This window comes from Pyrus communis, chromosome 3 (assembly GCF_963583255.1).
Source record: "Pyrus communis chromosome 3, drPyrComm1.1, whole genome shotgun sequence".
NCBI classification, from domain to species: domain Eukaryota; kingdom Viridiplantae; phylum Streptophyta; class Magnoliopsida; order Rosales; family Rosaceae; genus Pyrus; species Pyrus communis.
In genome coordinates, this window is record NC_084805.1 from 16,901,021 (window position 1) to 16,926,146 (window position 25,126).

At 38.9% G+C, this 25,126-nt stretch overlaps 4 protein-coding genes across 6 annotated transcripts; 3 read left to right on the forward strand and 1 right to left on the reverse strand.

Annotated features, from left to right (window-relative positions):
* Positions 1-608: 608 nt before the first annotated feature.
* On the forward strand, positions 609-1,524 carry LOC137728311 (glutamate receptor 3.2-like). Its single transcript, XM_068467132.1, has 2 exons — positions 609-905; positions 1,144-1,524. The coding sequence occupies exons 1-2, from the start codon at positions 609-611 to the stop codon at positions 1,522-1,524; spliced, it is 678 nt and encodes a 225-aa protein (XP_068323233.1).
* A 1,877-nt stretch (positions 1,525-3,401) lies between these two features.
* On the forward strand, positions 3,402-4,731 carry LOC137727925 (homoserine kinase). Its single transcript, XM_068466792.1, has one exon. It carries the CDS (start codon positions 3,467-3,469, stop codon positions 4,574-4,576), a length of 1,110 nt encoding a protein of 369 aa, XP_068322893.1. The 5' UTR covers positions 3,402-3,466; the 3' UTR covers positions 4,577-4,731.
* A 566-nt stretch (positions 4,732-5,297) lies between these two features.
* LOC137727924 (monosaccharide-sensing protein 2-like) lies at positions 5,298-9,489 on the reverse strand. The gene is made up of 6 exons (XM_068466791.1): positions 9,015-9,489; positions 8,688-8,906; positions 7,842-8,408; positions 6,473-7,404; positions 6,192-6,379; positions 5,298-5,981 (listed from the first exon to the last, which is right to left on the reverse strand). Exons 2-6 carry the CDS (start codon positions 8,764-8,766, stop codon positions 5,537-5,539), a joined length of 2,211 nt encoding a protein of 736 aa, XP_068322892.1. The 5' UTR covers positions 8,767-8,906; positions 9,015-9,489; the 3' UTR covers positions 5,298-5,536.
* A 5,778-nt stretch (positions 9,490-15,267) lies between these two features.
* On the forward strand, positions 15,268-24,073 carry LOC137729695 (mitochondrial phosphate carrier protein 1, mitochondrial-like). 3 transcript variants are annotated; one of them, XM_068468701.1, is made up of 6 exons: positions 15,268-15,564; positions 21,561-21,910; positions 21,985-22,028; positions 22,874-23,088; positions 23,182-23,306; positions 23,379-24,071. In XM_068468701.1, the coding sequence occupies exons 1-6, from the start codon at positions 15,427-15,429 to the stop codon at positions 23,458-23,460; spliced, it is 954 nt and encodes a 317-aa protein (XP_068324802.1). In that variant the 5' UTR covers positions 15,268-15,426; the 3' UTR covers positions 23,461-24,071. The 3 variants fall into 3 exon arrangements, with proteins under 3 accessions (XP_068324802.1, XP_068324803.1, XP_068324804.1); XM_068468702.1 differs by having other exon boundaries at positions 23,393-23,874; XM_068468703.1 differs by lacking the exon at positions 15,268-15,564 and adding an exon at positions 20,847-21,259 and having other exon boundaries at positions 23,379-24,073.
* The last annotated feature ends 1,053 nt before the right edge of the window (positions 24,074-25,126 follow it).

Here is a 25,126-nt window from a genome sequence, read left to right on the forward strand (position 1 = left end):
ACATTAAAGAGAAAGGCCTTTCACAATTTTATTTTCACATTAATCAGCCCAAAAAATTAAAATGCATTTTCACAACATGTCGTGTGTTTGATTTGATGAAGGAGATTTAGGTCTGGCTACCCTATGCGATTCTAGCTCGTTATGATTGAATCTCTACATTTGAAATTGTCTAAAAATTATATATGGATAATATATGTCATTTACTCAAACTTGATCACTTCAATTGTGTCCACGATATAGTCATGTCTCCATACCATACCACAATTTTATGGTAAGTACTTTGTACATTTAACATTCCGACACAGATTTTGCACATAGATACTAATTTACAGAGACTGGGATCCCTGGTGGCACGAAAAATTGTTGACTCATCCGCCTTCATTCTCTCGTTTTTCAGGTTTAGCTTCTCTACCATGTTTTTTTGCTCATGGTAAGTTCAATTTTGCCCCAAATGTTGTGTCCTTACCAAGAACTCGATGCGAGTTTAAAAGATCTACTTCGAACTTTCAGGAGAAAACATCGTGAGCACGCTAGGCCACACGGTGCTGATCATCTGGTTTTTTGTAGTTCTAGTGATCAACTCAAGCTACACAGCTAGCCTGACATCAATGCTCACAGTACAACAATTATCATCCCCCGTCACCGGCATCGATAACTTGATAACTAGCACAGAACCTATAGGATTCCAAATCGGATCTTTTGCTCAGAGCTATTTGGTTGAGCAGCTCAACATCCCTAAGTCTAGACTAGTTCCTCTCGGCTCGCCAGAAGCTTATGCAACCGCGCTTAAGGACAAAACTGTTGCTGCTGTGGTTGATGAAAGAGCATACATAGAACTCTTCCTCTCAGAAAATTGCAAGTTCTCAATTAGGGGGTCGGAGTTCACCAAAAGTGGGTGGGGATTTGTGAGTACCTGAACTTAACTACTTTTGTTCTTAAATTGCTTAATCCGCCCGGAGACCAATACTTTCCGTTTCAAATTTTTCTCTTGCCGAGCAGTCTGACATGCTTTACGTTATCAAACTTCGATCTAGACCACTCAACGAAGTGAAATCTTGTTTGCGTGTTTAGTTCATATTTACAGTTTAACAACATAACATATCAGATATCTGAGACGACTACACCATACATGTTTTTTTGTAGGCATTTCCAAGAGACTCTCCTTTGGCAATTGACATGTCAACTGCCACACTCACTCTCTCTGAGAATGGTGATCTCCAGAGAATTTATAACAAATGGCTCTCCAGAAAGATTTGTGCTTCAGAGACCTCCAACATCGTGTCGGACCAGCTTCAACTACAAAGCTTTTGGGGGCTATTCCTTATCGCGGGCGCTGTATATTTTATTGCTCTACTCATTCACTTGTTCTCCATGTTACGCCAGTTCAAACGACATACCCCCAAAGCTGAAGATCAGTCTGAGCCTTCGTGCCACGGAAACATCAACTCTCGTTCTACCTTAACACATCTCCTCACGTTCTTGTCCTTCGTGGACAAAAAGAGGGACGAAATCAAAGAGAAGTAAGTCGAAAAGGAAACGCAACGAAAGCGTGGTACCAAATGTGATTGAAAAGGAAGGTGATCGATCGGTAAGGAGTGCTTCCAAGAGAATACAAATCAACAACTCTCAAAATATGCGTAGGATTGACAATGATACTTGGCTAATTCGTTAATTAAACATGATTAAGAAGTGAATCATTTCATATTTTTCTGACCAAAAAAGAATCATATTCATGCTTTGTCTTTTAATCCCTTGTATTAATATCAGAAAAAAAAAAAAAAAAAAAAAAAGTGATCATCAAATTTGTTTGCTTTATTATTTAGTCACTACACAGAGTCATGTGATTTGGATAAATAAAGTGGTGTCATCTCATTTTGTTTGGTAATGAACTGTCATTTCAATTTTTCGAGAGTTATATATATAACTAATTTGGTGTATCTGGTTATGAAATGGATCGTCGATATGCTATTGTTAATTTACATATGCATTTTTTTTTTCTTATTATAATAGGAAGGGGGAGGGGAGGGGTTCGAAATTATTACAATAATTTAGGGGAGGGGAAGTTTTGAACCCAGGATGCATGGATAGTTATATATCATAAACCAAACACCTGATCCACTAAGATATTAGACTACATGCCATATGCATATCGATGTTCATTATTGAAAAAAATGTATATATTGATAGGCTTATTAATTGATTTACTTCCTAAATTTATCATTTAGTCTCACTTTACCTCCTGAAACAGTTTTTGTCTCATTTTGCCCCATGAAACTGTCACTTTCATTCCATGAAACTGTCACTTTCATTCCATGAAAGTGACAATCGTCTCATTTAGTCTCAGTTTATCTCATTTCCGTCCATTCCGTCAAATCAACGTTAAATTAAGGGGTAGTATGGACATTTTGTTTTTAATACAACTCTTTGCCTCCAACTTGGCTGCTAACAATCCCAATTCCATTGTCGAACCCTAATTCAAAGCCTTGTCTGTCTCTCTTGTGAATTGGTGTGGAACTGTAGCTACAGCTGTTGCAAAAACAAATAATGGGTTGTGTTTCAAAAACAAATAATGAGTTGTGTTTCAAAATCTAATTCAAGCCCCTCATTGAATCTAATGATTGCAATAGCTCTGCATCAATCTATAAGAGACACAAACAGAGGTTGAATTAGAGTTATCAGAGATGGAATTGGGACTGTTTTAGCCGACAAATTTTAGGCAAAGAGTTGTGTCAAAAATAAAATTTCTAAATTACCCTTTAATTCAACATTTATTTGACAAAATGAACAAAAGTGGGGTGAACTGAGATTAAATGAGACGAGAATTACAGTTTCATAGGGCAAAGTAAGATAAAAAACCAACTTTAAAGGTTAAAGTGAGACTAAATGATAGTTTTAAAGGGCAAATCAATTAATAAGCCTATCTCGATATTATATTGTCACAAACAATGTACATACGTGAACATTAATTAATGCATTTACGATAATATTTGTACAGTTTTTCTTCACTAGACACCCTACCACGTCATCAATTAAAATAAAAGTGAACAGTCATAGTATGTGTCAATTATCTATTACGTCTCCTTTCACTTTATCTTGGTTAATTTTTTTCAAAATTAAAAAAGTAATATTTAATGTAAAAGTTAACTAGAGTTAAGTAAAAGAACACATTAAAAAATAATTAGATATATGATGAATATACACCATAATTATGATCGTGAATAAAATTATTCCCAAAATATAAAAGTGGTAAAATGATTAATGTTTAAGTACGAAAAAAAATTAATAAATGAAGTTATCTTTTCAATTTCTCTTGACAGTGGTTATGCCAATACCAAAAACCCCCGGCCCAGCCCATTAACATTTCTTCAAAAACCCCAAAAGTCCCCACCATTACCCAACAAGCATCTTTCTCCATCCTAAAACCCCTCACAGAACCTCAGGCCTCAGCTGCTCAGTCCGTCCACCAATGGCGATCTGCCACCAATCTCCGTTCAAGCTCTTCGCCGCAATCCCATCACCATCGTCGAAGCCCAAACCCCTCCACCTCCGCTGCAACCTCTCCCTCCCCTCCAGACCCCCCCTCACCTCCACCGAGCCCGAACCCGTCTTCACCTCCGTCAAGGCCTTCGCTCCCGCCACCGTCGCCAATCTCGGCCCCGGATTCGACTTCTTGGGCTGCGCAGTCGACGGCCTCGGCGACTTCGTCTCTCTCACCCTCGACCCCCAGGTATCGCCGGGCGAGATCTCCATTTCCGAGATCTCCGGTGACCACAACTCCAAGAAGCTCAGCAAGAACCCTCTCTGGAACTGCGCCGGAATCGCCGCCATCGAAGTCATGAAGATGCTCGGAGTCCGATCGGTGGGCCTTTCGCTCACTCTGGAAAAGGGCTTGCCTTTAGGCTCGGGGCTCGGATCCAGTGCGGCGAGCGCGGCCGCCGCGGCTGTTGCGGTCAACGAGATTTTTGGCGGGAAATTGGGTATAGAGGAATTGGTGATCGCGGGGCTGAAATCGGAGGAGAAGGTTTCCGGTTACCACGCTGATAACATAGCTCCGGCTATTATGGGCGGGTTCGTATTGATTCGGAGCTATGAACCGTTGGATTTGATTCCGCTGATCTTTCCAGATGGTAAAGAATTGTTTTTTGTGTTGGCTACGCCGGAGTTTGAAGCTCCGACGAAGAAGATGAGGGCGGCGCTGCCTGCGGAGGTGGGGATGGCCCATCATGTCTGGAATTCGAGCCAGGCCGGGGCCCTTGTTGCGGCAGTGTTGCAGGGGGACTTGCCCGGGCTCGGCAGGGCTTTGTCGAGCGATAAGATCGTGGAGCCGCGGCGAGCCCCGCTGATTCCCGGTATGGACGCTGTAAAAAAGGCAGCAATCGAGGCCGGGGCATTCGGGTGCACCATTAGCGGGGCAGGGCCCACTGCCGTGGCGGTCACGGATGATCCCGAGAAGGGAAAGGTGATCGGAGAAAAAATGGTGGCGGCCTTTCTAAAGGAGGGAAAGTTGAAGGCCGCGGCGAGTGTGAGTAGACTCGACCGGGTTGGTGCCAGACTTGTCAGCACCATTCCAAGATAAGAAATATCTCTAGACTAAGAGCAGCTCGGTACCAAAATGATTAGGTGGTTTTGTATACAAACGTAGTAGGAGGAAGGAGGTGTTTTTTGTGTTTGTGTTGCATTTTGTATTCACATAAAAATTGAGAACTGCGTAACCAAGTGTTTTGAGCACAAGTGTTGCCTGCCCCACATATATCAATGTAGTTAGCCTCTCTTGTGACATCTTTAATGCATGGCTTTATAAGCGAAGTGATTTCCGCACTTTTCTTTTTCTGCTCTAAAATAAACGAGTATGGAAACCACCTTTTCTTGAGTAATGCTCTAAAGTTGGATACTACAGAGTTGGATTTGGATGTTTGAACAAACAGTTGGTGGTTAAAGGTTCTAGCTGGTTTTTAAATGCTTTTCACCGGAAAACCTCCGATCGTCTCCACTCGAAGCAGCAGTTGATGCAAGACTCGCAGAATGTGCGATCTGCGTGATAGAATTTGTGGACGGAGATGTCACAGGGGTGTTGCCATATTGTTGTCACGGATTCCATGTGAGTTGTGTTGATAGGTGGCTGCAGTGCAACTCTTTGTGCCCGTCTAGTCGCGCATTGTGGTTGTGGAAGAGAGGCGTCGCAAATGAAGGTGGTTCCGAACTCATGGATTCCAGATTTTGGAGCTCCAATAGGGAGAGGAAGATGCAGAAAAGCACAATTTTCATTCAAGTCGAAGCACACGTAAAATTTCGACAAGTAAAATAGTAAAGCAATCACCTTTCATATGAAGGTTAAAGCACATTTTCGTTCGGAACAAATTGTAAACACAACTCCTATCATTTTTATCTAGTATAACAAATGAGGGATAATTATACAATGATCCTTTCTACAAGGATCAACCGTACCAATTCCAAAACAAGTAAAGAAAATGTAGATTCAACGCGAAAGTAGGAAGATAAAACAGCCGTCAAAACTTTTAACCCAATATGGATCAAGTTAATTGCTCTTGGCAGCTGAAGCCTGCTTCGCACCAACAGAGAAAAACTCGGTAATCACTTCAAGGGGCATACCTTTGGTCTCCGGAACTTTCAAGAAAATGAAGATAAACGCTATGACGGACACAACTGCATACATGCCAAAGACACCAGCAAGGCCAACAGATTTGAGCATCACTGGAAGTGAATAGGTGACAATGATGTCGCCAATCCAAAACGTGAGGGCGCAGATGGCAATGCAGAGGCCTCGAACTCTGGTGGGGAAGATTTCTGCACAGAGTATGTTGGGGATTGGACCAAACCCCATAACAAAGAAACAGAAGTAGAGCACAACGCTGACAGTCGAAACTGATGCATTTACAACACTGCCCATATTCACAAGACTTCCGAGGACTAGGATGACGAGAGACACTATCAAGACAGGGATTGTGCCGAGCAGCAAGCTCCTGAATTAAGAATGGTTCCAAATTGTTACATGAGAAAATGTGATACATAAATTTAACATTGACATAACAAAACTGAAACATAACTGATGTTCAACATCTTATTTTGAGGATCACGAAATCGTATGCTTCAAACAACAAATACAAACCGGTACGTGTTCAGTTAGCCATTCAAGAAAGATGTCAAGATATAACCAAAAAATATATATTTACCTTCTGCCTGCTATATCCATGAGCCTCATGGCAATGGCTATACTAGGAAGCATCAGCAAGGTTGTCACTGCACTGATAAGCAGAGACGAAGAAGCTGAACTAATGCCCAAGTTCGAAAGAAGGATGCCAACGCCCGCCTGCTCAAGAATTTGAGGCGTGTAGTAGAGAACCCCACTTATACCGGAAAACTGCATGGAAAAGATAAAAACAAACATCACTGGTCCAGTTGAGGTTACACGAGCAAATTATTAGATACTTCTCAGTAAACGAATTTTCAATACCTGCTGAAGTATCTGCATTCCCACCCCAACAGCCAAGGCATGCTTCACTCCGGGTTCAAAAAGATCACTCCAACTTGGCCCTTTTGCAGAAGTTGCAGCTGGGTTAACCATTGCCGGTCCAACTGGATGCTGATTCATAAGTTCACGTGAGTACAGAGCCGATTCACTCACCAAAGCAGCAGCCTGGATGAACTCACCGTCGTTCGGTGCATCGCCACCAGGTATCGAAACAATAGATCCATGGCGAGATGCAGGGACACCCTCCTGGTGCAAATAAATTCTTTTAAACCCTCCTTCCTTGTGTCCATCTTGGCCTTCTCTCTCAGACCATTTCCACGCCAGCTGCCAACCGCCACCAATATCGGTGCTACTAGCTCCCTCTCCACCAATGAGACTGCCGTTTCTCATGCCAGCAAGGCTTCCCTGGGGAGGTGGGCCCACGTTCTTTTCAATGCTTGTTGTCTGACGCGAGATCAATGGACTCTGCAAATTGTCATCGGAATCACCACCGGCTGCATCAGATGCGTAACCCTCTCCTTCTCTGGCAACACTCTCCTCGTCCCACTCTTCATGTCTAAGCTGATTCCCTCCCACGCTGAACATGCTGCCAAAGTGCGGAAAAAGCATACTTCCCTTGCTTCCTGTGTCGGGGAGCTTCTCATGTATACTGCCAAAGAGCGAGACCAGAGGATCAACAAGCCCACTTTGATTTACCATGCTTGCATGTCGAGACACAAGTCCAAGAGTGCTTTGCCTGGTGACAGGTTTGGCAACCCAGGATTGTCCTTGTTCAGGCCCATATAATCTGATTTCATCCTTTTCAGCAGATAAATCGTGGTCATCAGCGGAGTCGTCTGCTGGGCCAATTATGTACTCCTCAAAATACGTTTCACCCCCAACTCCAAGACCCTCAACAAGTAAAGCCATCTCACCTGTTGGCCAAAGAAGGATCAAATACCATTCAAACAATGCAGCATTGCATATGGAATAGTTATATAGCAGAAGCAAATAGCACGTACTTTCCTACCATAATGGCTACCACACCAGATTGTGCAATCTGAAGTAAGAAAGAAAAAGTACCACCTTTATGCGAACTCGAAAAGGGTTTCGCAGTGTTAGAGCTAAAAAAGAAAGCAGAAAGGACTTCTGCTTCACAAAAATCCACAAAGTGACAAGGTAGGGTTTTAAGTATGACGGCTCCAATTACCCAAAACTTGCCTTTGAAACCGGTTCTCCAATTTAGTTTCAGAAAGCTATCTTTCTATGTTGATCTAGAAATGAATTGCTGAAAACTTACTATCAATGCAAATTAATTAGAAACAAAGTATCACAACAAATAATCGAAGATAATCAGAACAAAATGACTAACCAGCGACATCTTCTCTGCCACGTAGCCTCTGCAAAACTTGCTTAGCCTCAAGCATCCGTCCCTTACTCACAAGCCATCGTGGAGACTCAGGCAAGAAGAACACAGTCAATATAATATAAACAAGAGAAGGAATAGAGAGAATCCCAAGCATCAACCTCCAACTTGCGGACTCTGTCAACGACATCCCAAAAACCATGCAATATGACAAGAACATCCCACCAGAGCCAAGAAACTGCGGAAGGGTATTCAACGATCCCCTTATTTCAGGCGGGGCTGTCTCAGATATATAAAGCGGAACCAAGGTAACCGCCAAACCGATTCCAAATCCATCCAAAAGCCGTGCCAAGAGAAGGATATAAACATTGGGAGACCACAGCATTACAAGACCACTAAGAAAGTAAAGGACAGAAGAGACTATCAGCGTAGGACGGCGGCCTAGCCAGTCTGCTACAGCTCCAGAACAAAATGTAACCACAGTTGCCCCGATAAGCGACATGGCCACGATCAGCCCTTCCATAGCTGGTTCGCTTTCCAAGTTGAATTCCCTCTTTATGTACAAAACAGAAGCTGCAAGAAAAACCAAAACGTTCACTCAATCAAGCTCCGAAATCGCATAAGCTTAACTTAAAACCAATACTACTGGAAGAAAAAACGAATCAAGGACTGCCGTTGAAGTAAATTTCGGGGATAGACCGATGAACTGAACTCGATTAGCAATCAAAACAAAGCTAAAAAGGCCAATCTTTGAAGCATCTAAGCGACTATTTCTCTCAATCTTAAAAGCATCAACTTTCAAATGTTGAAAAAAGACAGGCATAAGTTGTAGATACTAAAAGAGAGATTTACCTGCGATAGTAGCGTTGTCCCATCCCTGCAACAGGTTACCAATTGCAGCAGCAACGGCAACGAGAACAGCTCCACTCATTTTTCCACTCAAAAATAAAAACCAATTGCAACCCCTTTCACAAAATCTCAGGAAAAACCAACCAATCCAATCAAAAAACAAAAAAAACAGATCAAATATCAACGAATCGAACCAGTTCTTGATCACCCAATTCAGCAATCCTAGTGACAAAGTGATCCCATTGCAGAAAACAAGACAAAAATCAAACACAAAGGAAGAACATGAGCAAAAACCAAAAGACAACAACAATAGGTGATTAAGGTTTTTACCTGAAATATAGGTGTTTGATTGATAGTGGGTCTGTTCTGTTGTGTGCGTCTGTCTTCGAATGCCACGACACCGTCGGGAGTTCGAGACTTTGACTCTTTGCAGATGATATTTTCACTCTTTTTTTTATAATTTCCACGAAAACGAAACGCAGGGTTTTGCAAAAATAAAAAATAAAGCAATTCTCTTTCGTTAAGCAGCTTTCGGAACAGAGCGGTGGCTGTTGGACACCTGCCCCCTTCCCTCTCTCCTCGCCCTGCACGTCACCCCCTCCCTGCTCAGCTTTCTGCTACATGTTCCATCACCATCTAAACGCGTGTTTTACGTAACTAAGTTGAATAAAACAATATTCCTCAAGTATGAATTATCAATTTGTAATACTGATTAGATTCGAATATCGTTCGAACGAAAATGAAAGAACGCCAACGAGCACGATGCTCTGTTTTCTTAGAGAAGAGCATGTGAGAAGAACCAATGGGGTTTTGAGAGGAGAGAACCAGCTGAACCAAGGCCGTGTAGGTTTAAGTTTAACAAACCAAAAGAAATATAAAGAAAAAAACTTAAAGAATTTGCTAAAAATAAAGATTTGGTAAAAAATTAAAAGAAATTCATAACGATTGGCCTGCAGTCTCAGCAGAGGACAGCACAACAGCACCAACCCAGCTCAGCTCTTGAATATTTCCCACTTTCAAATCTGCAATTAATGCCATTATTACGTAATGGACAAGACCAATAAAAAGGTGAATCAAATCAAAAGCATGTTTAGCAGAATTTTTTAATAATTTAACTGGGATTTGTTTGTGTAAATATCAGAGTCCCTGTCCCTGTAAGCGTGTAGGACATGTATTAGCTCAAATCAATCTTGTATTAAGAAAAGAAGAAGCCTTAAACTAAAGCAATGATAGGCTACTTAATACTACGATCTTATGGTATTTATCTTTACTTGTAAGTTCAAGAGACCTTAGATTTAATTTTTGTTAAAGAATAATTTGAATCATATTATTATTAGTCATTATCAAGCTTTGTTTACTTTTTCACTCTCTTAATATAGATAATATTATTTATTTAAAAAAATATTATTTGTAACAAAAATAAATGACAACACTAAAGCAATGATTGATTTGAGAGATGACGTGAATCGAATCGAATTGGATTGTCTGGTAACGGAACACAAGTAGAGGACAAGGAAATCCACAAGAGAAGTTGTATTTGAACTTATGTACCTTTTTTTTCACATCTTGTATTTTAAATGTTAATTGTCTTTTTTATCTTTTTGTACAATTACCATTTAGTATAAGATGAAATTAATAATAAAACTAAAAATTTCTCAATAAACCCACATACTATAATTAAACTCTACCATCACTCCTTTTTATCATACGTTCGTTCTGACTAAAATCCTAATAACTCTTGTAGAGAAAGACAAGTTTTTTTTTATCGATGGATGATGATTTTGAAGTTTTAATCTTTCAATGACATGGATTTATCAATGGATGGTAATTATAAGCTTCTTGAATTTATTGACCCTTGACATGGATATAAAGAAAATGATTCTCAGAGACTATCAGACCTGATCTAGGTTGTGGAGTTGAGAGAGTCGCCACATCCCCTCTTTAAATGTCTACTTGCATTCACCAACTTGAAGGACTATTACATCATACCACCCTAACCACCAAAAGTTACACTTTAGTCAGTTCACAAAATCATAGAGCCACGAAAAAAACACAGGTACTATAAGCTATACTGGCCATCGACCAACCCTAAATACATGGTTAACCTTTTTTATTTTCATTATTTCTAAAATCTGTACCCAGATGTATCACTAGACTAAAGTAGGAGGAAACAAATTGGACGTGGAAAATCTCTCTCTTTCTTCTTCTCCTTTCAATGCTTCTTACACAAACAATTATATGAGCATCTTTAGAACACACCCTATGTTAATTTCTCCTAGGTGTTGTAAAGTTGTGCCGACATTCTTCAAACAAAAGCAGTTCAAATATTCTAACATACTCCTCAACAGATTCAAACATCTCATGAACACATTGGAGATCTGTCTCCCCTAGTGCACAAATACAAACTTCAATAAAATTTTCAGTTTGGGATTTTGTTTTTTAAATGGGTGCAAAGATAAATTTACGTTTGAAATGGGTTTGGGAGGTTAGTCTAGGTAATAAAATTAAGTTTAAATAGATATTAATTCTTTAATTAAAAATAACATGAATGTAAAGAATAAGTTAAGTGTAGAAAGAAGTTACAAAGATTCAAATAAAATTTATCAATCCACAATCTAGTAGGTTGGGCTTTCGGCTTGCCTTTTTTCTTCCCTTTCTTTGAGCTCCTTTATTTTAATTTTGTTTTATTTTTTTTGTTTTCTAAACAGAAAATATTTTACTCTTACCTTCTACATGTTATAAATATCAAAATCAGGGCCCACCATCATCAAAGTAGTCCTACTAGAAAGTGCGGCTGGATCACCTATTTTTTTAGGAAAAGCTAATGTTTGTTAGGTATTTTGGTTTGATACATTCACATCCAAAAAAAGCGAGCTACATCTGAGTTAAATTTGGAGATGAAAATCTCCTTTTGTTTCTTGACAGTGAAGTAAGACTAAACTCATGAGCTTATTATCCTAGGTCGGAATAAGTTGATAGGATTTCCCTTTTAGGTAGCCGGAGTTGACGGGCCACTTAGGGCCTCCACTTTTGAGGGGCTTCATTTTTTTATTGTATAAGTGTTCATATAAAAATCAATATTACAAACTTTGTGTTTGTTCAAATAAGAAATTTACAAACTTTTGAGTCATTGAGTCTTGTGTGTAGAATTTTGTTAGCTATACAAGTTATAGTTGTTTCTGCAAAAAGAAGTTTTTTAAAAATTGAAGTTGATGAAATCTTAACTTCGATCAACTATGTTACAAGAAAGATTGGATGGGTTAGCTATTTTATCAATTGAAAAGAATTGGTTGAAAACTTAGATTATGTACTCAAAATTAGCACATTTGCATCTAAAAAGGTGAGATGTATAATATTTAAGTAATGTTTGTATATCTTTCTCTTTTTTTTTTTGGAATTGTTATTGGCAATCCAAAATTCTTATTCTACACTCCAAACTTTCTATATTTAGTAAGAAAAATACACTTGTGAGGAGTGTAAAATGAGATTTATGAAGTGCCCAATAACACTTCCTTCTTTTTTTTTTTACGTTAATTTATTTGATATTGATGTAGAAATAGACATTTCATGTGTTTAGCGAATACTTTTTATAGATATCAATGTACAAAGGATGGGGGTCAAATAACTCTAATGCCCCACTTCAAATGCTCGCCTAGGGCCCCAAATTCTCAGAGACAGGCTTGATCAAAATTAGCATTGGTTATACAAACTGCAGTTTTTTTTTAACAAACGATATTATCTATACTAAAAGGTTGTGGGAGTGGGTTAAGTCACATAATGGGCTAGCAATAATGAGGTTCCAATTCACCTTTGGCGAGAATTGAACTCAAGACCTCTCACTTACAAGTGAAGAGGTATACCATTATACTGCAGTACTAAGTGGCTACAAATTACAGTTTAGCAAGTGCATATATTCTTTTCTTTTTTGTGTGTGTTTTTATAAGTGATTTGTGCACGAATGAGACTATAATTTGTGCTACAAATTACAATTTAGCAAGTGCATATATTCTTTTCTTTTTTTTTGTGTGTGTTTTTATAAGTGATTTGTGCACGAATGAGACTATAATTTGCGAGTCATTATAATGACTCGTAATTTGTAAGAAATGAGTTTTTTTTTTTTTTTTTTAATTGGGTTGATTTTTTTTTATTTGTATTTGGTTAGTATTATTTACAATTATATCAATGGTTGGGGCATCAAATTCAACAAGTTAGGGATTTGCATAATTGAAGCCAACAAGTATAGGATCTATTCCATGGTTGGCATGTCAAAGTTACCAACAATTTGAAAGCCAGCTTTGTGTGGGTCAAGTAATTCCATGCGGTATGGTACTCGTGGGTTTCAATTATTTATTTTGAAAGGCGAATTTGAAAGATGAATTTGAATTATATTATTACTAACATATAATGAGACTAAGTCCAGTTCCTCACTCCTTAGTCTAGGTATATCGTTTGTTGAAAAAAAAAAAAAAAAAAAAAAAAGGAGAATTCTATAAGCTTTTGCTTGTCATGTAAGTCACCTTCACAACATAAATTTTCTTTAATAAATTGAACATGTAAATATGTGATTACTAATTCTCTATATTATTTTAACTATAAATCTTTAGCTTAGCATCATAGATGGTTAATAAATATCAAAGTGAACAAAAGTGATCTTGTTAAAAAATAAAATAAAATATTTCAATAGACGAGTTACAGCCCAAGAAAGACCATAAACAATCACAAGCACGAGTCTAAATAAAATACCCCCATAATATCTTCTTGAACTAGACGTCCCACAATAGCATGAGGAATCTCAAACAAATAATCGTCAAAACTCAAATTCAAATCAGTCCCAACAAATTTATCATTTACGAAATTTATCTTCCAAACAAGTACGTTGAATTTGACATCTATCACCATTTATCAATGCCTTACAGCTAGCTACCTAATTGAATGGAGAGAACGAAGGGAAATCTATACTTCTCAATATATCATTTGTGTAATTAGCAAATAATTAAGAACCGTTGATTTTGGTAGGAAAACTTGAAAACTTGAAAACTAGCGCCTTGTGACTGATCTTGATTCTGTTCCTTTCTATTCAAACATGTCGAATTATAGGGTTATGATGCAGGCCTGAGATAAAACTTGGACCTTCCTTTGTAAATTAGAAGATATAATGTTAAGCCCATTGGGCTGAGCCCAAATAACATTGTAGATAAATTCTTCCAAATTTGTTTTATGGTCTGATAACCCTAACGTGGCAGCGAACAAAAAGTTCTTGCATACTACAATGACATCTTTGTGTACACGAAATGACTCAGAAATGTTCACCTTGTCACCTGGTAATCAAGGATTTGATACCTTTTAATAGATGGTGTACGAGACTCTAAAATGTCTATTGAATTTATTCAGATTCTTAAATTCATCTTTTTTTTTTTAATTTCCTCTATGTGTTACTAACACATGTAGAACAAAAGGAATTGAAGCACAAACAAGAAGCGATGTGGTTTAGAGTTGGATAGACTGAGATAATTGGCTCAATCGGACATGGATGAATATGATGTTTGTTTGGTATTTTACTTGAATAAGATCTTTCTAGAATCGGATAGTAAGTTGTGGTAAAACCCTAATTAAAGCTATGCATTGTTCAAAATTGGCTGGGACAGAACTCCATGCACTGCAACCCACATGTAATCCCGCCATGTTGGTCATGTGACAACATATGAGGAGGAGATGATCACATAATCAATGAATAGTTATGTAACTAGCATGTGAAAAAAAAAGTTTTTTTGGATCTATCGGATAAGGAATTCGAACTCAAAACATTTTTTCTATAAGTTGAGAAATGCTTACCCAACATTGTGCCGCAGTATAAATTCACCACAAATACAACATACGATGCAAACCTATACCAAGGCACACACAATGTTGTCACTGGCAAACGAGACCACAAAAATTATCACTAACAAGCGAGACCACATCACTCGCCAGGCGAGACATTACCCGCTAGACACAGCACGTACAAAACATAACTAATACAAGAATGAAGTCCACTGTCAACTCATCTCCACGGGTTGGGTCCTCTCTATCTGAGACGATACCGCTTATGTAAAATCTACTGTTGCTAGAATCCAACAAAAGCGATGCCGCGACAAATCTAGCAAGACAAGAGCAGTGTCAAAATTTCTAGTTAAACCGTCATGGCCAAGTAAGGGCCTCTTACATTTCAATTTCATTAGACTTTACACTAAATTCACTTAATACGAGAATTGTTCTAGTTATAAACCATGATGCCGAAATTTCTCTCTACCATGCATAAAAGAATAGTCAGACTCTAAAAAGTCCAACAACTAAACTCAAATTGAATACGTTCACGGCCAGCTTATAGCCCACGCCATAAAGAGCAATACAGTTGGGTTTAGTTGAGAATGGCAAAGCCATGTATTTGGATCGTAAACGTGGACGTATACGTAGCTAGAGAAGTCGTCCATGGCATCGAAATTTTTTGCACAAATCCCCGCTGCCACGTGATCCTGGAACCTCCTTTTACCCTTTTTTTTATTCCCCCAACGCCCTAAAGCTAGTTTGTAGCGAGTTTGCAACTACTACCAAGTAAGCTCTTCTCTCTCTCTCTCTCTCTCTCTCTCTCTATCTCTCCGGCCCTCCAACCCAAGAATCTATCAGATGGGTTTTGCTCCTCTTGGGGTTGGAACCTAAAGGGATGTGAGATTGGAAGTGAGAGAGTGTTGAGATTGTCGAGATCATGGTAGGGGTTGAAGGAAGGTTGTGTGAGGAATTTTCACCTGCGTATTATGGGCTCTGCACTGTTGGGGGAATGCTCAGTGCTGGGGCTACCCATCTCGCAATCACGCCTCTCGATGTCTTGAAAGTTAATATGCAGGTCAGTTTTCCATTATTTTTGCTGCGTTTTGTTGTTAATCAACCTTTTTAGCTTCCTCTCCAATTTTCTTGGATGTTTTGTGTGTTGAAGTTGAGAACTTTGCCTTTTGGTGACAAAATGTTTGGTGGGTTTTTGTTGCTTTGTATTGTCTGGCATTGGTGTTTTTGTTCTTGGAAGCTGAAGAATCTTAAGCAATTAAACAGTTAATCTTCAGCTCTGTGTGACAATATTTCGAGCTATTTTCGAGTATTGTGTTTCATGGATTTGTTTTATAGGGAATTGTAGTTGTTTTCATGTTCGTCACTGTGATCATTCAAGTTTTACTTTTGAATAAAAGATCCATGCTTAGTTTACTTTGCAATAGTTCGATACTGGTTTTTCGTGTTCCCTCAAATCTGATTTTATAGTTTTGCATTTGCGTGTTTATGTTAGAAAGTCATTGTAACTAGATAGGAATGTTTTATTTAATTGATTTGTAATTGATACTTTCTGTTATCGTGTTCCTAGTTTCTAGGTCTTCTTGTTGTACAAGGAAAGGTATTGTAGGTATTGTATATATTGAGCATTCTATCAATGAAAGGATTATTCTGGCTAAATACCTTTTCACATGGTATCAAGAGCAGGTTCCAAACCCTAGCTCTTTTTCTCTGCCGAAACCACCAGAACCTTTTTTTTAGTTCGTTGTCCTCCTTCTCCATGGCTGACAGCGACAACACCATTATCAAGAAGGGCGACGGCGAGAGTTTTGCCGACCCTTATTTTCTTCATCCTTCAGATCATCCTGGTTTGATTTTAGTCTCCAAAAAATTAACTGGGGACAACTACAACACTTGGTGCCGAGCTATGGAGATTTCTTTAGGTGCCAAGAACAAAATTGGTTTTATTAACGGCAAGGTGAACATGCCATCTGAAACAAAGCAACCCGATGCTTACGCCGCATGGCAGAGGTGCAATAACATGCTGCTTGCATGGATCATCAATTCCATTGAATCTGATATTTCAGATTCAATTCTTTACTTGAAGACAGCCTATGAAGTTTGGGAAGATCTTCGGGAAAGATTTTCTCAAAGCAATGCTCCACGAATTTTTCAGCTTCAAAGAGAGATTGCCTCTCTCACCCAAGGCCAACACTCTGTGGCTGTCTATTACACAAAATTGAAGGGTCTTTGGGATGAGTTAGCATCCTATAGTTCTTCAACAATCTGCACTTGTGGCGCACAACATGAAACCAATAGACTTATGCAGTTCCTCATGGGATTGAATGAGTCTTATAGTGCTATTCGTGGACAAATCCTATTGATGAATCCACTTCCCTCCTACCGACAAGCGTATTCCTCGATCATCCAAGAAGAAAAACAACGGGAGTTAGGCACTGGATCCCGTAGTCTAACTGAACCAGCAGCCATGGTGGTTCGCCATCAGCAGCACTCTTACAAGAAGCAGCACCAACAGTTGCAGACCAGCAGCAACAGTCGACCTCCTCTTCACTGCTCTTACTGCGACGCTAAGTATCATACCGTTGAGACTTGTTGGCAGAAGAATGGTTATCCACCAGATCATCCCCGTCACAATCCCAACAAGACACGCAACTCCAAACAAACTGGTGGTGGCAGCGGCTTCTCTCGTGGAAGTTCTTCTGCTCATCACGTTGCTTCTACTCCCACCATCAAGGATCTTCAAGCTGCCGTGCCCAACCTGTCCGAGAAACAATATGCAGATATCTTTTCTGCCTTGACTTCCAAGAATGACAAACCACAAGCTGCGAATGAAGCACCACAAGCCCATGCTGCTCTCACTTCTCCACCACTCTCAGGTTTGTCTCCGCTTGTTCCCGGTCGATGGATCATCGACAGCGGAGCAACGGATCACATCACTTGCTCGTCTAGTTTATTGACAAATTCCATTAACAATACCTCTTTGCCGCCTGTCTCACTGCCTAGCGGAGAGAAGGCTTCTATTACTTCGATTGGCAATATTCAATTAAGTGATTTACTACAATTGAAAGATGTTCTATGCGTGCCTTCTTTCCAAGTTGATTTATTATCTGTTGGAAAAATTACAGATGGGTTACATTGTTCAGTGACTTTTTTCCCCTCTTGGTGCATTTTACAGGACCTGATTTCGAAGGTGACGATTGGTGTTGGTAAGCGACGGGGCAATCTCTATTACCTTGTGGCGTTGGCTTCTACTTCCTCTCTGCAAAACCGACCCTCCTGTCACCTCATTACCGTTTCTGCTGACCTTTGGCACCGCCGTCTGGGGCATCCTTCTCTTGGGCGTCTACAATATTTAGCAAATAAAACCTTAAATTTCCCTTTTGATTCAAGTCATCGTTGTCATGTTTGTCCATTGGCGAAACAAACTCGCCAACCTTTTAGTCGTAGCTCCATTTCAACTTCTAGTTTTTTTGAACTTTTGCATTGTGACATTTGGGGTCCTCATCAAACTGCCTCCCTTACTGGTGCTCATTATTTCTTAACTATCGTTGATGATTTTTCTCGTTTCACCTGGGTTTTCTTAATGCGACACAAACATGAAACACAACCTACCCTCAAAACTTTTTTTGCTTATATTGAAACTCAATTTCACACCAAAATCAAACAAATTAGAGTCGATAATGGGGGTGAATTTTATTCCATGCGGAATTTCTTCTCTGACAATGGGATCATTTATCAACACTCTTGTGTTTACACACCACAACAAAATGGTGTTGTAGAACGCAAGCATCGCCACATCCTAGAAACTGCCCGAGCTTTGCGTTTTCAGTCTCATTTACCAGTTAAGTTTTGGGGGGAGTGTATTCTCACCGCCACTTATCTCATAAACCGTCTTCCTACACCATTACTTTCCAGAAAATCACCATTTGAGATACTATACAACAAACCACCTTCTTATTCCCATATGCGTGTTTTCGGTTGTCTTGCCTATGCCACGTCTGTCCATCCTTCCTCCAAGTTCTCTCCGAGGGCTCATCGATGTGTCTTTCTTGGTTACCCCCCAGGTCAAAAGGCTTATAAGCTTTATGATCTTGAGACACATAAAATTTTCACCAATCGGGATGTTATTTTTCTTGAAGACATGTTTCCTTTTGATCCATCCACCACCGCTGCACCCTCCCCTCCCTTATCCGATTTATCTCATTCCACACCTTTACCCATCCCACTTGATCCCATCACCTTTGACCATTCCATCACTACTCCACTAGATATTGTCCCCCACACTTCCACACCGCTTGACCCACCGCTTGACCCATCCCCACTGCCTGACTCATCCTCACATCCTCCCACCTTTCACCCCCTCACGGACCCCCCCACGGACCCCACCCCTGACCTTCCTATTTCTACTCAACCCACCCGTTTTTCCACACGCCACAGGGAGCCCAATGTTCGTCTCCGTGACTACGTTTGCTCGCAGGTGATGCTGCCCCCACTCCAATCTTCGTCGCCTTCGTCATCCGGTTCCACCAAAGGTACTCGTTATCCCATTTGTAATTCTATTTCCTATCACAGATATTCACCATTGCATCTTTCTTTTGTTGCTCACGTTAGTCGGAGTGTAGAACCTTCTTCTTTTGCCGAGGCTCTTCAAGACCCTCATTGGCGCGCAGCTATGGCTTCCGAACTTGAGGCACTTTCTTCCAACAATACCTGGACTCTTACTCCGCTTCCTCCCGGCAAGCGTCCCATTGATTGTCGGTGGGTCTACAAAATCAAGCATAATGCTGATGGTTCTATCGAGCGTTACAAAGCTCGTTTAGTGGCCAAAGGATTCACTCAGGCCGAGGGGATTGATTATCATGACACTTTCTCTCCCACCGCCAAAATGATCACAGTTCGCTGTCTACTTGCTCTTGCCGCTGGTCAAGGGTGGTCTCTTCAACAATTTAATGTTCATAATGCTTTTCTTCATGGCGACCTTCAGGAAGAAATTTACATGTCCCCTCCTCCTGGTCTTCGGCGTCAGGGGGAGAACCTTGTATGCCGCCTCAACAAGTCCTTATATGGTCTCAAGCAAGCTTCTCGACAATGGTTTGCAAAATTCACAGAAGCTATTCTTGCCGCTGGTTTTACTCAGTCCAAAGCAGATTATTCTCTCTTCACCCAAAAGAACGGTACATCCTTCACAGCTTTGTTGATTTACGTTGATGATATTATTATTACGGGCAACAATTTAGATACCATTAATGCTCTTAAACGGTTTCTTCATACTCGCTTTCGTATTAAGGATCTTGGTAATCTGAAATATTTTCTGGGTATTGAAGTTTCTCGTTCAAAAAGAGGACTATGTATTTCACAAAGAAAGTATGCCCTTGAAATAATCAAGGATTGCGGCCTTTTGGGTGCAAAACCAGTAGGATTTCCAATGGAGGAAAACAAACTTTCAGATAAAGGTGAATTACTCAAAGACCCATCTTTGTATCGAAGATTGGTTGGACGGTTGATTTATCTTACCGTTTCTAGACCAGACATCACATACTCCGTGCATGTACTTAGCCGTTTTATGCATCAACCGCGTCAACCACATATGGATGCAGCACTTCGAATTGTGCGGTATTTGAAGTCTGCACCAGGTCAGGGCTTATATTTTCAGTCAGATAATAAGTTAACTTTGAGAGCCTTTTGTGATTCAGATTGGGCTGGTTGTCCGATAACTCGACGTTCTACGACTGGGTATTGTATATTCTTGGGGAATTCGTTGATTTCGTGGAGGACTAAGAGGCAGAAAACGGTCTCACTTTCTAGTGCTGAAGCCGAATATAGGGCTATGGCTGGAACATGTTGCGAGCTCATTTGGTTACGGTATTTGTTAACAGATTTGCATGTACCCATTTCAGGACCTGCCATTATGTCTTGTGATAACCAGGCAGCATTGCATATTGCTGCTAATCCTGTCTTTCATGAGAGAACACGCCACATAGAGATGGATTGCCATTTCGTTCGGGACAAGATCTTAGACGGCTCTATAGCTACTCGATATGTCAGTTCTTCTCAACAATTGGCAGACATATTTACAAAGGCCTTAGGCAAAGAAAAATTTTCATCCATGTTGTGCAAGTTGGGAGTTCTTGACATCCACTCTCCAACTTGAGGGGGAGTGTTAGAAAGTCATTGTAACTAGATAGGAATGTTTTATTTAATTGATTTGTAATTGATACTTTCTGTTATCGTGTTCCTAGTTTCTAGGTCTTCTTGTTGTACAAGGAAAGGTATTGTAGGTATTGTATATATTGAGCATTCTATCAATGAAAGGATTATTCTGGCTAAATACCTTTTCACAGTTTATGTTACCGATTAGTACAGTTGAGTGCCACTGTATGTCTTACCAATTTTTATTAGTAATAGACTGGTTGCAGAGGTGGCTGTATCCTTTGTTTACTTACTGACGGTTTTAGTTGTTGTTAGAGATGAATTAATATAATGTGCAAGGATTTGGCATGAGAAATCAGGAAACTGTGGGATAATAAGATACCAAGTTTGAAGTTTTCATTTGGTGAGTTTAAACATAGTAGGCTAGCCCTTGCCCTTATAGAAAAAATTGTTCCGTCTCTAAAGCATAGAAGTTCCCAAAAAAGGAATAGGGGTTTTGCGCGGTTGGTATGATGGTATGTTTCTCCTTGACCAAAACCTCGCAAATTGATCTCGGTGCTGATGGTTTTTCTTGAAAAATTTAATACATTGAATGGCATTGGTCTCAGGTCAGTATAACCAACTACATCACTTCCCTTGCACATAATTCTTCTGGTGCTTTAGCTTGTATCTTCAAGTGACTTACCAGATGTACATCTCTGTTCTTTCCAGTAGTGAAATTTCATGTGGTTCCATTGGTTTCCATATATTCATTTCAGTTTCCATTTCCATTTCTGGGGGATGCAAATTAATGTTTCAAGGATTGATCTCCCTTATTTTTATTTGTCTTTAAATTCGTTACTCTTTTGACAGTCGAGAACATTATTATTCTCTAAAACGGATGCTGATAATTTAACTTGTCCAATTCAGGTAAATCCAATTAAATATAACAGGATGGGTACAGGGTTTTCCACTCTTTGGAAAGAACAAGGCCCTTCTTCTCTTTGGAGAGGTTGGTCTGGAAAGCTTTTTGGATATGGTTTTCAGGGTGGCTGCAGATTTGGTCTCTACGAATACTTTAAGAAGCTTTACTCGGATGCATTGATAGATCAAAACAAGAGTACCATCTTCTTCCTCAGCAGTGCATCTGCTCAAGTATTTGCTGATGTGGCTCTCTGTCCTTTTGAAGCCGTCAAAGTCCGAGTTCAAACACAGCCCTACTTTGCAAAGGGCTTAGTTGATGGGTTTCCAAAGCTATACTCAACGGAAGGGATATCTGGGTAAGTTACCAAAAACTGGTCCTTTTCCTTCTCATAGTTTCTCAGTTATCCTTATCAGCTCATCTACACTGCAGCTTTTACAGAGGAATTTTACCACTTTGGGGTCGAAATCTTCCATGTAATATCTCTATCTCTGCATTGTAAAAGTTTCTTTTGCTTGTTTAGTGGGATTCCTGCTTTTGAATTAAAAATATACTTGTTGGAGGGTTTGTCACAGTAGAAATTTCAAGGGTGTGTGTTGTCCTGATTTATCCAGTATAATGGGCAGCTAATGCAGTTTTGATGTTCATGCCATTTTGCAATTTTAAATGGGAAGTGTTATTGGCACTCCAACAATCTCATTCTACACTCCTCACAAGTGTATTTTTCTTTCCAAATATAGAAAGTTTGGAGTGTAGAATGAGATTTTTCGAGTGCCAATAACAATTCCCTTTTAAATAATATATTAGTATTCAGTACAGAATATTATACATGATTTCTGTTAAATAGCAGTATGAAATCATGATGGTAGTTGGCTATATGTCATTACAAGAGCTGCCTTGTTGCTAGTCTGGTTGTTTTCAAGTAGAAATAAACTTCTTTTGGCTGTCTGCGTCTGCTAGTTATCGTTCAAATTTTTTATGTACACAGTCCTATACATGATTTCTGACAAAGCCGTCCTACTTCTCCAGTAATGATTTTAGTTGAGAAGTTTTATTGAAAATTTTAAACAAGAAAATAGTCTTAAATCTATTCTGAACAGGAAAATATTACATTAAACCTTCGAGACTAAATCGTAGCCTGTTGGCTTATGTCAAGCCTGACCCAAGCAATCGGCTAGTTTCTTTCTGGCATTTAGCATGAGAAAGTTACTATCTTTTCTTATTTATTGTGATCAAGCATTCAGTAGTGACTAGAGATTATGCAATGTCACATTGCAGTAACTATTTTTATTAAATTTCCTGTTGTATTCATTTTCTTCAGTCACGGTGATAATGTTCACGACGTTTGAGCACTCAGTGGATCTGATTTATCGCAACATTATGCAAAGGAGAAAAGAGGATTGTTCAAGAGCCCAACAGCTTGGTGTGACATGTTTAGCGGCCTATGCAGCAGGAGCTGTTGGTACTGTGGTCTCCAACCCCGCAGATAACATCGTTTCCACTCTTTACAATAAAAAGGCTGCCAATGTGATGCAGGTAGCCCTTCGAACTAAGCTTTTCATTGGTTCTTTTTTTGCATTTCAAGGTTAAAGCATCAATTAATGCATTGGTTTTATATCTTATCTTCAGGCTGTGAAGAACATTGGCCTCGTTAATCTATTTACTCGAAGTCTTCCTGTGCGAATTACACTTGTCGGCCCTGTTATTACCTTGCAGTGGTTTTTCTATGACAGCATCAAAGTTCTTTGTGGACTGTAAGCGCCTGTTACTTGATTCACACACAACCCGACATATTCTCTCTTGTTTCATCTAATGACAAGTTCCAGTTTGAAAATTTCAGGCCATCTAGTGGAGGGCTTACCAGGCGTCTTGAAGAAGCTAACATATCATCTGAATAACATAGATTAGATAAAGAACAGTTGAATCGGATCAATTTCTTTGAGGATGAGGGGAAGTCACCCTTAGGGCCAGAAAATACTATCGTTTGTCTCTCGCTTTTCGGCTTTGATCCTTCGTTAGGCTACGGTAAATAGTTTTGTTATATCCATAATATGTCGTTGATCGGCAGTCTAGCTTCGTGGAACGTTATGATTTTGGGTATATAAGATGTAAATAGATTGTGCTGCATGCTTTTATGTTAACGTGCAGCAGCAATTATAAAGTATGAGCTTTGCCTTGGAAGACATTTTGTATACTTCAAATGTTATGTTAGTAGGGGTTTCATGAGTCCTATGGAAAGCTAAGCTGTACACTTTGCGGAGCCTTTTCAGTGCAGGGCACGCGCTCTGTCCAATGGGATCGATTTTGAACTTGAGATAACTTACATGCGAATAAAAATATCACTACATCGTGGTGCAAGTGGCATGTCATTCATGGTTAGATATCCTTTATTAAAAATTGTACCTTTTTTTTTTAACTTGAGTGGTTCTTAAGATTGGCATAACTCATCGCTTTGGTATCTGAGATTTAAAATTAGGGGCTTTTAGATTCAGGTCCAAAAATGTAGAGTGTTTTTAGGAGTGAGTCCAGTTATCTAATTATATGTTTTTATTTCTTTTATACTCATTTTATATTTTCTAAAAATATTAAAAATCAATTAAAATCTTCTAATATTATGCATTTTCCAACTCCAAAAGAATATATTTAATATCTTACAACAAAAATACTAATATACTAGCATAAATTTATCTACAAAACATTCTACCCTAACTCAAGTAACAAATATATGAATGTATATAATACCTATACGTGAGATATGAAACCTAATTAAAATGTATAAAAAACATAACATACCTACAAGTAAGACACATTAATCTGTGACAGGTTGATTATAAAAAAAGAATCTGTCATATAGGTAGATAAATATAATTAACCTGTGATATAGGTTGATTATAAAAATTAAAAATAAAATCTATAAATGGGGTTTAAAGTAGGAGGAAAAACGAGAAATAACCAAAAGATAAATAAAAAGAAATAAGCAAAGAGATAATTGGGAAGAAATTTGATTTTTATAATAAATCTTATCATTGAACATAAAACTATTGATAATTAAATAATTAAATATACAAATTGGACTTATTTTAATAAACTGGACTATTCCTACTATTGGCTCAAAAAATTGGACTTATATCAAGTTTCCCCTTAAAATTAATAGAACTGACCCTTTAGTTTGTTCATTGTCAATTATTTTGATCATTTAATGAAAAACATCTGTTCAATAAGGAAAAAATAACAAAAATACTTTCAAATTTTGTCAAATCATTTTAGCATATTGTTTATTAAATTGAGGGTATTTTTGTTATTTTGGTCTTTATTTAACATAAATTTTTCATAGAATGACCAAAATGATTGATGGTGGAAAAACACAATGACCATTTTTATCGATTTTAAATATCAGGGACCAAAGTATGGAGTTATGTCAATCTCGAATACCACTTGTACTAAAATGCCAAAATTGTATTATGAGCACTAAAAATATTGTTCATTCAATTGTGTTTTGATGGTTTTGCCCATGTTTAATGCTCCTCACGTAAACAGTAAAATGTCAAAAATGCCCCTGTGGGACATCATGTTG

What these genes read in the sequence shown, in the direction of transcription:
- LOC137728311 (XM_068467132.1), top strand. Translation starts at nt 609, where the DNA reads ATGCTCACAGTACAACAATTATCATCCCCCGTCACCGGCATCGATAAC. An exon ending in CCAAAAGTGGGTGGGGATTT is followed by an intron (nt 906 to 1,143) that starts GTGAGTACCTGA and finishes GTTTTTTTGTAG; the next exon opens with GCATTTCCAAGAGACTCTCC.
- LOC137727925 (XM_068466792.1), top strand. Translation starts at nt 3,467, where the DNA reads ATGGCGATCTGCCACCAATCTCCGTTCAAGCTCTTCGCCGCAATCCCA.
- LOC137727924 (XM_068466791.1), bottom strand. Translation starts at nt 8,766, where the DNA reads ATGAGTGGAGCTGTTCTCGTTGCCGTTGCTGCTGCAATTGGTAACCTG. An exon ending in GGACAACGCTACTATCGCAG is followed by an intron (nt 8,409 to 8,687) that starts GTAAATCTCTCT and finishes TTTTTCTTGCAG; the next exon opens with CTTCTGTTTTGTACATAAAG. An exon ending in ATGGATATAGCAGGCAGAAG is followed by an intron (nt 5,982 to 6,191) that starts GTAAATATATAT and finishes TTCTTAATTCAG; the next exon opens with GAGCTTGCTGCTCGGCACAA.
- LOC137729695 (XM_068468701.1), top strand. Translation starts at nt 15,427, where the DNA reads ATGGTAGGGGTTGAAGGAAGGTTGTGTGAGGAATTTTCACCTGCGTAT. An exon ending in AGGCTGCCAATGTGATGCAG is followed by an intron (nt 23,089 to 23,181) that starts GTAGCCCTTCGA and finishes TCTTATCTTCAG; the next exon opens with GCTGTGAAGAACATTGGCCT. An exon ending in ATCAAAGTTCTTTGTGGACT is followed by an intron (nt 23,307 to 23,378) that starts GTAAGCGCCTGT and finishes GACAAGTTCCAG; the next exon opens with TTTGAAAATTTCAGGCCATC.